Source organism: Sorex fumeus, unplaced genomic scaffold (genome assembly GCF_029834395.1).
Source record: "Sorex fumeus unplaced genomic scaffold, SorFum_2.1 ptg000014l, whole genome shotgun sequence".
Classification (NCBI taxonomy): domain Eukaryota; kingdom Metazoa; phylum Chordata; class Mammalia; order Eulipotyphla; family Soricidae; genus Sorex; species Sorex fumeus.
Window position 1 is genome coordinate 20,073,341 of NW_026606071.1, and position 13,850 is coordinate 20,087,190.

At 41.9% G+C, this 13,850-nt stretch overlaps 1 protein-coding gene across 1 annotated transcript in view; it reads left to right on the forward strand.

The window, feature by feature from the left end:
- The first annotated feature begins 221 nt into the window (after positions 1-221).
- BMPR2 (bone morphogenetic protein receptor type 2) overlaps positions 222-13,850 on the forward strand; it is a 180,637-nt gene continuing 167,008 nt past the window's right edge. Inside the window, exon 1 of the mRNA XM_056111883.1 lies at positions 222-811. Coding sequence (XP_055967858.1) covers positions 736-811 — 76 coding nt within the window. The 5' untranslated portion in view covers positions 222-735. The remainder of the gene's footprint in view (positions 812-13,850) is intronic.

Below are 13,850 nucleotides of genomic sequence, written 5' to 3' on the forward strand. Positions count from 1 at the left end.
CCTCCCCTCCCCCCGCTCCCCACCGCACCTCAGCCCTCGGGCCCGGCGCCGCCGACCCCACGCAGGATTGTTCGGCGAAGGCGTGAAGGCGGTGCAGTCGCCCATGGGGGCAGGCACCTTTTGCGATCCAGTCGAGGAGGAGGATTCGTGCTTGCGATCGGAGTGAAAGAAGCACCGAAGTGAAACTTTAAAAAAAAAAAAAAAAGAAAAAGGAATCCTGCCCGCCCCGAGCGCCCGGCGATGCCACTCGGGCCGCCGGGCGCCGCCGCCGCCGCCGCCGCCGCCTCCCGCCCGGCTTCGCCCCTCCTGGCAGTCGGGAACTTGTTCTGATCCTCGCGCGCCCCTCGGATCCCCGCTCTCCAGTCCTCGGCATCCCGGCTATGTTTTCTCCCAGACCTGGCTATTTTTTTGATATCGTGAAACTACGAGGGAAATAACTGTGGGGCTTTCCGCAAGGTCTTCCGGCTGCTTCCCACGGACATGCCTTCAACTGGGGGGGCCGAGGCACCCCGTTCTAGGCGAAGGAACCCGCCCGGCCGCGAGGGCGAGAAGTGAAGGGAATTTGGGTAGCGGCATGAAAGCTCTGCAGCCAGGTCCCCGCATCTGCCATTTGTCCTTTCAAACTGCACTGTAATCGGGCCCGAGCGGACGAGCCCGCCGGCTGCCCTTCTCCGCCCGGTGTTTACTTCCCGGCGTTCGGTTCTCGGCTTCGCTGCTGCTCGGCTCGGCGCGGGGATGACTCCGTCGCGCCCGCGGCCCCGGGGGGTGCCCCCGCTCGTGTGCGCCGTCCTGCTGCTCGGCGCTGCGGCCGGTGAGTACTCGGCGGCGCGACTGGGCCACTGCCCCTGCGGGTGGCGAGGGAGGGAGCCCCGCAGAGGCCGCGGCCTGCCTGTCTGTCCGAGCCCCCTGCCAGACCACTGGCCAGGGGCCCCGGGACGGCGGGGACTTGCGCGCCTGGACCTGAGATCCTGCAGGGGAAAGCACCTTTCCTGTTTCTGTCTCGTTTCACGTCTTCACTCCCCTGTTCCCCGTCCCCCAACCCCCTCCACGGGGCGGGGTGGGGGGTGGGGGCGCAAAAGACATGTTGGGTGTGGTATCTTGACATTTTTAGCTGTGAGGTAATGCAGAGATTAAAAATAATATTTTAATCACCAGCAGAGAGTGTCTATTATGAGATCTTTGGGAAGAGAGGCAGTGGATCTTTAATATGAAGAAGCGGGGTTGGCTTGCAGCATAAAGAACCTAAGCGTTCAAGTAGAACGCGCACTTGACTCGTTTTCAGATTTAAACCAGTCTTTTGGGAATCCATGTTACTGACATCCTTCAAAAGTGTTGGCGAATGACTTAAATACAGATTGAGCCGGAATCGTGAGATTCTCAGTACATTGTATCATGTTAATCTCGGTTTCCCCCTCCCCCACCAAAGTATTTTTAGTAATTATGTTTCCATCCTTTGAATCTGGACTCCCTATGCCGTTGGGGTTCGGTTGGATGTATGAAGATTTTCGATAACTTTACATCTAGTCACCTGGCGTCTCTTGGCTTTCCTGTCATTGAGACAACTTTGACCTGACATTAGCCTTTCAGATTTGAGTTCTTGAAGTTCTTGGATATTTTACTCAGGCTTGTAGAGAAATGGTAGCTGTCTCTTTTACTAGGTATTTTCACTTTAGCTGCCATATAGCCTTGAAATAACCTGTTTTATTTGCAAGTACTTTGTAAGCAGTTGTGTGTGTGTGTGTGTATGTGTGTGAGAGAGAGAGAGCGAAAGAGAGAAAAGAGCGATAGAGCGAGAGAGTGATTTGCTTTCAGAATTTTTTTTAGAGCGATTACTACTTTTAATTCTTAAATTTGGTTTAGGATGGCTAAATAGATTATGCATTTAAAAATCAATAAAGGACAACATGACAGCTTTCCAGTTGCGTTTTTATTTTTATAAGTGCATAATTTTCACATTCAGTAAATTTCTCATTGCTGTGTTAGTCACAAAGGTTTCTTGCTCATTTCCATTTTAAAAGTCTGCACTGAGAAAAAAACTGAATGATTCGCAGTTTCCTTTTGTGCTTTTAAGATTGCTGATTTATGTCTGTTGTTTTTATGATAAATCTACATGGTTGTGTTAAAATTTTGAACTTCTGAACTGCATGTATTTTGAAACTGGTTATTTTAGTATTAGTCATCATAAATCCTTTTATGGTGAAAATGAATGATTTTTCTCTAAATTTCTTTATTTTGTGTTAGCTATTTAAATTCTCTAGCTGTAAGCCATGTGGTTCCTTAAAATGTGAAGACTAAAAGGCCTTACTTAAGCTTAAGCAAGTCATTCTTTGAGCCAACAAATTCCAAAGCATAGACTTTTCAGTGTCTTTGTGATTCTTCACCTTCTTAGGATATTGATTTTAATTGTGTTATAGTAATAGGTATATCATTATGTGAACAGAACTGATGAAGAGAAAAACATTGCTTGGAAAAGTAATCTTAATTTTTATTTGGTAAATAAAGCATTGAAATAATGTCTCTTAAAAGGGATGAAAGAATGATCGAAAGAATGATGCTTATGAATACCTTTAGTCTCTTTCTCTTTAGCTTTACCTAGCACTAGGTGCAAAAATTTATGACGCTGAATGTCATAATCTAGATTTTTTTTAATGTACTAGCAGCTATTTTATCTCACATTATTTTTTTCATTTGCTCCTCATAATAGATCTATAGTTAGGTATAATTATTTCCATTAACAGAATGCAATTGAAAAATAGAGAATATGTTTATTTCTTACTTATTTTTAGTTTTTGGACCATACCTAGCTCTTTGCCTGTGTGGCACTGGAGTAGGGCTGGGGGACCATGTTGTGTTAGTACCTAACCCTAACCTCCTACATGCAAAGCATGCACTTAGGCCCTTGAATTATTTTTCTGGTCTCAGTTGAGAAATTAACCTAGCGTGAAGTAAATTGTGGAGGCACAAGTATAACCTGCATCTTTACATATGACATAGATAACTTCTCACTGTAATTGAACATGAGAGAGAGTAGTACCTTCACTGGATCAGCAAATGAAAAGAAGCAAGGATATCTGACAGGATTTTGATATAACACTAGTTATGCAAGTTCAGGCTCTGAATATTAAAGTTGGATTGGTTAGTGCAGTTTTACTAAGCACCACGTGACTAGAGAGGGCTGTGTGATAGATGCATTGATGTGACTAGATAAATACAAATAAGTGCAGTGAATAGGAAAAAAACTCTAAAATAACTGGTATTTTAAATTACATCCCTCTTTTGATTTTTTCTGTTTTTGTTCAAACCAAGGTCTCCTGCTTGAAGGGCACACACTTGAATACTGAACCACATCTCCAGCCCTATCACAGCCCTCTATGGATCATGGATAAATCTTAAGTTTCTTTTGATTCCTTCTTATTCTTTTTTTTTTTTTTGGTCACACCTGGCTGTGTTCAGAGCTTATTCTTGTGTCTGTGCTCAGGGATCATTCCTGGTGGTACTCAGGGGACTATATAGGATGCTGGGGTCAAACCTGAGTCAACAATGTGCAAAGCAAGCACCTTACCTACTATACTATCTCTCCATACCCTGAATTTCTTAATTCTAAGAAATCTAGTTTTTTTTTTTGGGGGGTGGTTGTTCACAGCTGGTGGTGCTCAGGCACTAGATCACTTCTGGTGTGGGTGGGGTACCATATGCCATGTTTGGGATTGAACCCGGGTCAGCCGTGTGTAAGGCAATCACTCTACCCACTGTATTATCTCCTCATCCTCTAAGGAATCTAGGTTTTGAATTCCTTAATTCTAAGAACAGTTGGTATGCAAATAAATTATAATTTATAAAAAATGTGACATGCTTGCTTGGCTTATAGATGGATTGATTGGCACTTAATCTTTAAGTATCTGATTCTGTAAAAAATATATATATATGTATATTTTTGCTTTTTGGGTCACACCCGGCGATGCACAGGGGTTACTCCTGGCTCTGCACTCAGGAATCACTCCTGGTGGTGCTCAGGGGACCATATGGGATGCTGTGAATCGAACCCAGGTCGGCCACATGCAAGGCAAACGCCCTACCCGCTGTACTATCAGCCCCTGTAAAAAATATTTTTAAAAAAAATTTCTAAGTATTATTTAGGCCATAGCACAGTAGTAGGGCATTTGCCTTGTGCGCGGCCGACCTGACCGACCCGGGTTCAATTCCTCTGCCCCTCTCGGAGAGCTCGGCAAGCTACAGAGAGTATCTCACCTGCAAGGCAAAGCCTGGCAAGCTACCCATGACGTATTTGATATGCCAAACACAGTAACAACAAGTCTCAAAATGGAGATGTTACTGGAACCGCTCGAGTAAATTGATGAGTAAATCGATGAACAATGGGAGGACAGTGACAGTGACAATAATTGTTATAGATAATATGTCTAACCCTATATCCCATCCAACCCTATGTACCCCCCGAGGTAAGCTTGACTGTTCTTTGCTTTCAGTCACATTTCTTTCCCTTCTTGTTCTTGTCATCCTTGGTAGTCTGTGAGTTCTGCAAACATGGCATTTCCTACGGCATAGTTGTGGGGAGCCACACCTGGAGGGTTCTCGAGGACAGTGGTTTTCAACCAGTGGGATGCAGATCTGCAGAGATTTTCCTGCCTCTCCTCTTTGAATTTTCTGCTTTCTTTCTTTTTTGACCTTGCCAGGGATTTTTTTTTTGACCATGCTTTACCACTGAGCCACATCCCTAATTAAAATATTTCCTTTTAATACTATATTCAGGGAGTGTGTAATGGAATGAATAGAGTAGGGCAGTGCTGTCTGATTTGATGAGTCTGTGTCAGTGTCATATTTTTCCATTGTTTCTCCTATTTCACTGAACTGAAAATAGGTATTTATGTAGGTATAAAATGGTTGAAAGGGGGATGGAGTGATAGTACAGTAGGTAGGGCGTTTGCCTTGCAACACGGCCAACCCAGGTTCAATCCCCGGCATCCCATATGGTTCCCCAAGCACCACTAGGAGTAATTCCTGAGTGCAGAGCCAGCAGTAACCCCTGAGCATTGCTGGGTGCAACCCAAAAAGAAAAAAAAAGAAAAAAAAAGGTTGAAAACTACTGTTCTAGGAATCTCTGGAGTAACTTAGGGTTCTGCAACAGGTCATAATCATCTTCTTTAGCTTCAGATGTCCATGACTTGAAATGACATCAGTGTCAGCTGACTCTTCCTTCATTTGAAGTGATTTTCTTGAGTGGATTTCAACTTTACATGTATTTTTTGAGGAATACATACATCCCCTAAAGAAAGATTCACCTTTTTATTGTTCTTGAGCAATCAGTGAATATTATTAGGGAACTGGAAACTCAGTAATTACTTTTTTGCTTTTTGGGTCACATCTGATGGTGCTCAGGGTTTACTCCTGGTTCTGTGCTCAGGAAACATTCCTGGTGGATTTGGAGAACCACACAGGGGTGATGGGGATTAAGCCATGTGGGTTGCATGCAAATCAAGAGCCCTAACTGCTGTACTATCGCTCCGACCCCAGCAGTCTTTATTTTAATGCTTTTCAAAATGTGGGCACTACAGTACGATTATGTGGATATAAAATTTTTAAAAATAATTTTTATGTAACTAAAGAATCGTGATTTATAGAGTTATTGATAGTTCAGTTGTAGTCATTTAAAATTTCAACACTGATCCCACCACTAGTTTCACCTTTCCTCCACCAGTGTTCCCACATTCTGTCCCTACTCCCACTCCCCCTAACCCCTGCCTGTCACCTCTACAGGCACATTATAAAGTTTCACTGGCTGCAGCTTATATCTCATGTTTTCAGTGTTACTGAGTCTGTGATTTGGGCATACAGCTATACCATTCTCCTGTATCACCATATAACTGAAGCCCTGACCTCTGTTTGCCCATTACTTTCTCATCTTCTTCCTCCCGCCGCTTTATTTCTCTCCTCTTTTTTTTTCTCTAAACTCTGGGGTCTGGGTAATCTAGGCATTACTTCTTTACTACAATACATTTCATCATCCAGTTACTCTGTATACCACAAATAAGTGAGATCATCCTTTGTTTGAGACTGATTTTTTTTTTAATAAAATGCGTATTTCTTGTTCTATAAACTAGATGAATGGATCTCTTTGGGACTTATTCATTAGGTTCCAGTAAAGATTTAATTCCTTTACAGTTGAGAAATTTGGGCACATTCTAGCTCAGTTAAACAAGAGTAACATCACTAATGATTAGTTTTGATGCTGTTATTGTTGTTATTTATTTTGGCGGTAGTTACACCCAGCTGTACTGAAGACCTGGCTCCATCTAAGGTGTTCTTACCCACTATTTCTCTGGCCATTGCTAGTATTATTGAGATGATGTGAGACAGTGGCACTTTATATCTGTGATTTTCTTCCCCCAAACCCATAACCCTACACAAACAGGATAAAAACATAGAATCTTAAAATGGAGGGCCAATTTACAAAAGTGTACAAAATTCTTTATTAATATTTATCAAAACTGCCTAGATTAGGGATCTGAGAGCTAGTACAGGGTTTATGGTGCTTCCTTGGTAGGAGGATGACCCCAATTTGGTCTTGACACTTACATGATTCCCTGAGCAGCAAGCACTGCTGACTGTGGCCTAACCCAAATCCCCAGAAAGCTGCTTAGGTTTTTAGACAAGGAAACTTTGAGAAACTATGAACTATCATAAGCCAGAAGAGCCTAAAGAGACTTGATAATGGGCTGGGGATGTAACTCGGTGGTAGAGCATTTATTTACTTGTGTTTGATCCCTGGCACACCCAAAAAACAAGCAAACCAGGAGGTATGATGACTAAATGTATCCTAGATGGGGCCCTGGAACAGGAAAAGAACAATACTAATGGTCATGTTCCTTTTTTAGTTATAACAGGTATAAAAAATGTACAGTTGTAGTATACAAAATGTTAATGAGAGGGGGAACAGGTTGAGGGGTATATATAAGAAACCCTGAAATCTTTGCAGATCTTTATATCTACACTTGTTTCTGTCATAACCTGATGTTGCACACAGTTGATCACAATGCTTGCACACTTATTTGCAGCTTTCTCTGGTGTCACCACTTTGTTGTTGCTGCGTGATCCTAAATAGGAGGATTGCTAGGATTCTAACTGGGCTTAAGGGGGCTGTGCCAGGGATTGAAGTTGAGGACTCACTGGCCTCCTGATGCAAGGCAACTGCTGAGCTATGCCTGTTATATAAAATAGGTTCTGCCCTTGTTTTACCTCCTGTCTCTTTCCCCACTCTCACCCACACCTGTTGCTGCTCAGGGCTTACTTTTGGCTTTGTACTCAGGGATCACAGTGGTGCTCAGGTGACCTTATGGGGTGCCAGGGATAGAACCTGGGTTAGCCATATACAACACCCTCTGTACTATCTCTTTGTGTCTCCCCATTCATCTTTTAAGATGATAAATTTTCTATGTAATCTAAGTATAAAAAATACACATCTTTCTTTTGTCTCAGGCATTTTATATAAAAAAATAGGATGGTTTAGAGTAATATGACCTATACAAATCACATGTGTGAAGGGATAACAATATTACAATTCAAACCTCCAGTTCTTTTTGGGTGAAAAAAAGGGAACTCTTCCAAGCAAACTTAGGTATTTGACCGGTACTGCATGGACTCAGCAGTTCTGGGGACTACTAAGGCCTCCACAGGACTCCATGCAGTGTCAGGAATTGAACCTGGAGATTCCTCATACCACTAATATTCTAGCCTTTTGTGCTCTCTCTCAGATCCTCCAGTTCTTTTGTTTCATTAAAATGGAAGAGATAATTGACTTTTTATTCATTCATTCATTCATTCATTCATTTACTAGTTTGGGGGATACTTCTTGCTCTGTGCTCAGTAGTTACTCCTGACAGTACTCAGAGGACCATATGTCATGTCTGGGATTGAACAGTGTCAGCCATAAGCAAAGTGAATCTTAATCTCCATATTACCTATCTCCATTGTTGGTCACGGTCACGGTCACGGTCCTCCCGTTGTTCATCAATTTGCTCGAGCAGGCCCAGTAACATCTCCATCATGAGACTTGTTGTTACTGTGTTTGGCATATTGAATACGTCACAGGTAGCTTGCCAGGCTCTGCCGTGCGGGCGAGATACTCTCCATTGTTGACTTAAAAAAATTGCTTTTTGATGTGGTTATGCAATGTAGGTTCTCACACATGCTATGTAGGTTCTCTTCCATGGAATGACATTCCTGACTCTTTAAATTGATTATTGATTTTTTATTTTTTAAAACTTTTGGGTTCATGCCCAGTGGTACTCAGTACCTACTCTTTGTGCACTGCTGGGGGACCATTTGGTGGTAGTTTAGAACTCCTTTGTACGAAGCATGCACTTCAGTTCTTTGAATCTTCTCTCCATCCCTGTAGTCTTTGCTTTTTATAGATAATAATAGTTTGCACTGTAGCACTGTTGTCCCGTTGTTCATCGATTTCCTCGAGCGGGCATCAGTATTGTCTCCATTGTGAGACTTGTTGTTACTGTTTTTGGCATATTGAATACATCCTGGGGAGCTTGCCAGGCTTTGCCGTGGGGGTGTGATACTCTTAGTAGGCTTGCCGGGCTCTCCGAGATGGAGGAATCAAACCCAGGTCGGCCGTGTGCAAATTAAATGCCTTGCCCGCTGTGCTATCACTCCAGCACAAGAATAGTTTAAGAACAAAAACATAGGGTAGCACACAATAGCACAGCTGGTAGGGCATTTGCCTTGCATGTGGCCGACCTGAGTTTGATTCCCAGCACCCCATATGGTCCCCTGATCATGACCAGGAGTAAATCTTGAGTGCAAATCCAGGAGTAACCCTTGTGCATTGCCAGGTATGACCCAAAAAGAAAAACAACAACAGCAACAAAAAACCCAAAAATATAATGTTTTCAACACAACAGGCCAATCTTTCAGGAGAGAGTTTTGGTTTTTAAGTTTGTTTTTATTGAAAAAGTAAAGAGAAAAATAATTATCTCTTAATTCCAATACTGTATTTTGTTTTGGTTTATTTACATATTTTTGGGAGGTGGGTTCTCCAGCAGAGCTTGGGACCTTGTGTACTACTTGTGGCAATATTTGCCCAGGTGGTACCAGGCTTGGTGGTAGGTTGCTGATGCTTGGCAATGCTGGGGGCCACTGGAGCCATATCTGTTGTTGCTTAGTGTATCAGACTTGGGCCCACAAACATGAAAGACATGTGTTTGATTTCTCTGAGGAATCTCCCCAGTCTCTACTACTATTTTTAAAAAGTATATATTATGTATTTTTTGTTTTGCTTAGTTTTGTTTCTTGGGTCACACCTGGCTGTCCCCAGGGTTTACCCCTGACTCTGCATAAGGGTTCACTCTTGGTGGACTTGGGGAACCACACAGGGTGCAGAGATCAAACCCAGGTTGGCCTTATGCAAGGCAAGCACCATACCCATTTACTATTGCTCTGGCTCCTATATTATATGTTTTTGTGTGGGTAGCACTATAGCACTGTAGCCCCGTCGTCCTGTTGTTCATCGATTTTCTTGAGTGGGCACCAGTAATGACTACATTGTGAGACTTCTTGTTACTGATTTTGGCATATTGAATATGCCACGCAGAGCTTGCCAGGCTTTGTTGTGCAGGCGGGATACTCTCGGTAGCTTGCCAGGCTCTCCAAGAAGGACGGAAGAATCGAACCCAGGTTGGCTGTGTGCAAGGCAAATGCCCTACCCGCTGTGCTATCACTCCAGCCTCTATATTTTAAACTTTCAAGCATGGAGTATGTCATAAACAGAGCTGTGTAGTATTCCATTGAATGTTTATGTTAAAGTACTTAGGTTTTTTCTGTGTGGTGTTTTTTTCAGTTTTCTTCTCTTAATAAATGGTACCATGTTGATTACAGCATGCCCTCAGATAATGTAGTTTCTTATTTGCATTGAGAAAGAAAATCGACATCACTGTGTGGTGTTTCCATATTTTTTTTCATGGCTTTCCATGGTACTCTGGCTTTCTTCCACATTGTAAAGATACGCATGTTTGTGAAGTGCTTTGCATTGTCCTAGTCTGAGTGAGTGAGTAAGTGAGTCAGTGAGTTAATGGCCCTTTTGATGAAAGGGAATCCTATTCAGAATTAGTTCCTGCCTATGCCCTAGTGTATTTGAAATAGGCTCTGCTCACCCAGGTACATGAAGTAGAATAAAAGTGAGGGAAAACATTCATATAACATCTAATATTAATATTAAAAATTAGTATATAATATTGAATGATATTAGAAATATTTGGGTTTTAAAAGGTTAGTGATTTTTTTTAAACCAGATATATGTTGTAGGAATTAAACAATTGTTTATAAAGCCTGTGGTAAATTGGTTTGTTTAAATCATTTTGCTTAAAGTTGCAGTTTCCAAGCACCTGTGGAGGACTGTGCTGTGTAGCAGACCAAACTCAGGCCTCCTGAATGTGAAGCATGTACTCTAGGCCTATAAACTATCTTCCTGTCCATACATTTTTGAGCAAACACTTTTTTTGAAGTTTTTATTTATTTATTATTTTATTTTATTTTTATTTGTGAGACACCATGAGGTACAGTTGTAGACATAACTTTTTGTGCTTAGGTTTCAATTATACAATGATCAAATACCCATCCCTCCACCAGTGTCCATTTCCCACCACCACGGATCCCAGTATTCCTCCCACCCCCCAATCCCCCGTCCGACCCTGCCTCTGTGGCAGGGCATTCCCTTTTGTTCTCTCTCTCCTTTTGGAGCAAACACTTCTTAAGTTTCAGTTTATTTCTGGATAATCACCTTTTTTTTTGGAGGGGGGTTTGGTTTTGGGGCACACTTCATGGTGCTTAGGTCTTACTCCTGATGCTATACTTGGGAATCACGCCTGGTGCTTAGGGGACCATACAAGGAGCAAATCCAGGTCTGCTGCATGCAAAGCAAGTACCTTCCCTTTTGTTCTGTCTCTCTGGTTGTCAGGTTGCTCATTGAGACTTATCAGCAATATAATCCAATTTGATCATTTTCTTCTTTGAGACTTTTCCCCATTTCCCCCTCTACTTCATTTGACTTTTAAAATACTTTCCCTTGGTTTTCCTTCTACCTTTATATTTCCTTTGATAATTCCTCTTTATTTCTCTCACTAAATGGTATGTATGTGTTCTCAGTACTCAGTCTTTGGACCTTTTCAATCTATTTTCAATTCCTTAGTGATCTCATTCAGACATAAATCTTTAAAAATATCAAGAGGCTCACAAGTTTTAATTTATTCCTATCCTAAATCCCTTTTCTTGAAATTTAGTTTCATATAGGTGCCTATATAGTCAGCATCTGCATTTGTACATCAGATAGACACACCAAAGTTAACATGTCCAAAATTGAACTGTGATTCTTCTGCAGGACTCTTCTGTAGTCTTTCTTAGTGCTGCAAATGGAAATTCTGACCTTCCAGTTATCAGGTCAAAAAATTGAAGCTATCTTTTCATTTTCCATTTCTTTATTTTTTTTTATTCACACATCCAATGTGATAGCTAAAACTCTTGTTTCTACCTTCAAAATACATCTTAGTTGGCTGTAGAGATTTATTTTTTCTTTTGGGTGGCAATGCATAGGGTTTACTACTGGCTTTGCACTCAGGAATTTCTCCTGGCGGTGCTCAGGGGACCATATGGGATGCTGGAAATTGAACATGGGTCAGCCGCATGCAAGGCACCCTACCCGCTGTACTATCTGCTGTATGCCCTATCTGCTGTACTGTCACTCCAGCCCTGGGCTGTAGAGATATTTTGATGGACTGGAGTATATTGCATATTAGAGACCCAGGATCAATTCCCAGCATGACATCATCCTCTGAACACTGCTAGGAGCAGCCCTATAGCACTGAGCTGAGAGTAGACCCTGAGTAACCAACACTGCTGGGTGAGGCCCAAACATTAAAAAAAAAAAAGAAAAAGAAAAAATTACATTAGAATCTGTTTAGTGCCTGCCATTTCTTACTGCTACCACATTAATCAAAAGATTACTGTCTTCCTGTTTGTTGGTTTTGTTTTTTGGTTACACCTGGTAGTGCTTGTGGCTACTTCTAGCTCAGTTCTTTTGGGGAACCTTACAGTACTAGGGATTGAACCAGGGCCTCCCATCTGCAAAGCATGCACTCAGCCTTTTTAGCTATCTTTGGCCTTTTTAGCTATCTTTGGCCCATATTTAATTTTTCAGTAACCGTTTTTTCCTGTTAATACCTTTGCTGTATGTCTTTCTTTTGTATGTATGTATGTTTGTATTTATGCATGAATGTACTGGAGATCAAAACCAGGGCATCATCATTTAGCAATAGATTCTTGATCTCAGTACCATGCCATATTTTATTACAGTTTCTTTTTGTTTTATTTCTTGCCCTGGGAATTGAACCCAGGACTTCATACAGGCAAAATGTGTTCTACCATTGAGCTACATCACTGCCCAGTCACTTTCAATATAGTAGCCTTTTCAAATGCAGGACCTTGTCACTTTTCTGCTTAAAATTCTCTAGTTTGGGCTGGGGACATAGCCTAAATATCTACTGTAAGGCCAGAGTGATAGTTAAGTGGTTATGGTTCTTGCCTTGCCCATGGCCAACCCAGTTTAATACCAGAGCCATATATGATCCCTTGAGTCCTACCAGCAGTGATCCCTGAGTACAGAACCAGGAGTAAGCCCTGAATGCTGCTGAGTGTTGGCCAAAAACAAACAAAAAGGTTAGTATTCATGACTAGAGGCACCATCATGGTCCCCTAAGCACTATGGGGTATGTGACCCATAAATAAAAAATAAAATAGAATTCTCCATAAAATAGAATAAAAAAATAGAGGGCCAGAGCAATAGTACAGTGGGTAGGTTGTTTGCCTTGCATGAAGCTGACCTGGGTTTGTTCCGTGGCATCCCATTTGGTCCCCTCTGTACTGCCAGGAGTAATTCCGTAGTGCAGAGCCAGGAGTAGCAACCTCCGAGCATTGCCAGGTGTGACCCAAAAAGCCAAAACAAAAAATAGAATGATATGCCTCCCCATATCATTCAGTAAAAGTTCTAGTCATTTATGATGTACTTATGACTTTATCTACTTACCTTTTGTTAATGATTTTAGTTTTACCAAGAAATAAAAATTAAGAAAATCAAATGTTTTTTGAATAGGTTATAGGGTGGTGCGAGGTTGAGCTCGGGTTGACCACATGCAAGGCAAGCACACTACCCACCATATCATCTCTCCAGGTTCTAAAACTATTTCTTTTTGTTGTTACTTGTTTTTGGATTTTGTTTTCATCAGTGCTTGGGGGCTTCTCTAAGACCAGTCAGTTCTTTTTTTTTTTTTTTTTTTTTTAATTTTTATTAGTGAAACACCATGAGGTACAGTTGTAGACTTAGAAAATTTTGTGCTTGGGTTTCAGTTATACAGTGATCGAGTACCCATCCTTCCACCAGTGCCCATTCTTCACCACCACTAATTCCAGTATCCCTTCCACCCCCCAATCCCCATCCCACCCTGTCTCTGTGGCAGGGCACTTCCTTTTGTTCTCTCTCTCCTTTTGGGTGCTGTGGTTTGCATAAGAGGAATTGAGCGGCAATCATGTTTGGTCTATAGTCTACTTTCAGTATGCATCTCCCATCCTGGGCAGATCTTCCCAATAACCTTTATTTGGTGCTCCCTTTTCTATCTGAGCTGCCTTTACCCCTAGAGTGTGTGGCTGGGCTCCAATCCATGGAGTAAACCTCTTGGTATTTATCTCAGCTATTCTTGGGTATTAGTCTCCTATTTTGTTACTTTATGTTCCCCAGATGAATGCAGTCTTTCTATAAGGGTTGCTCCTAGTGATACTTG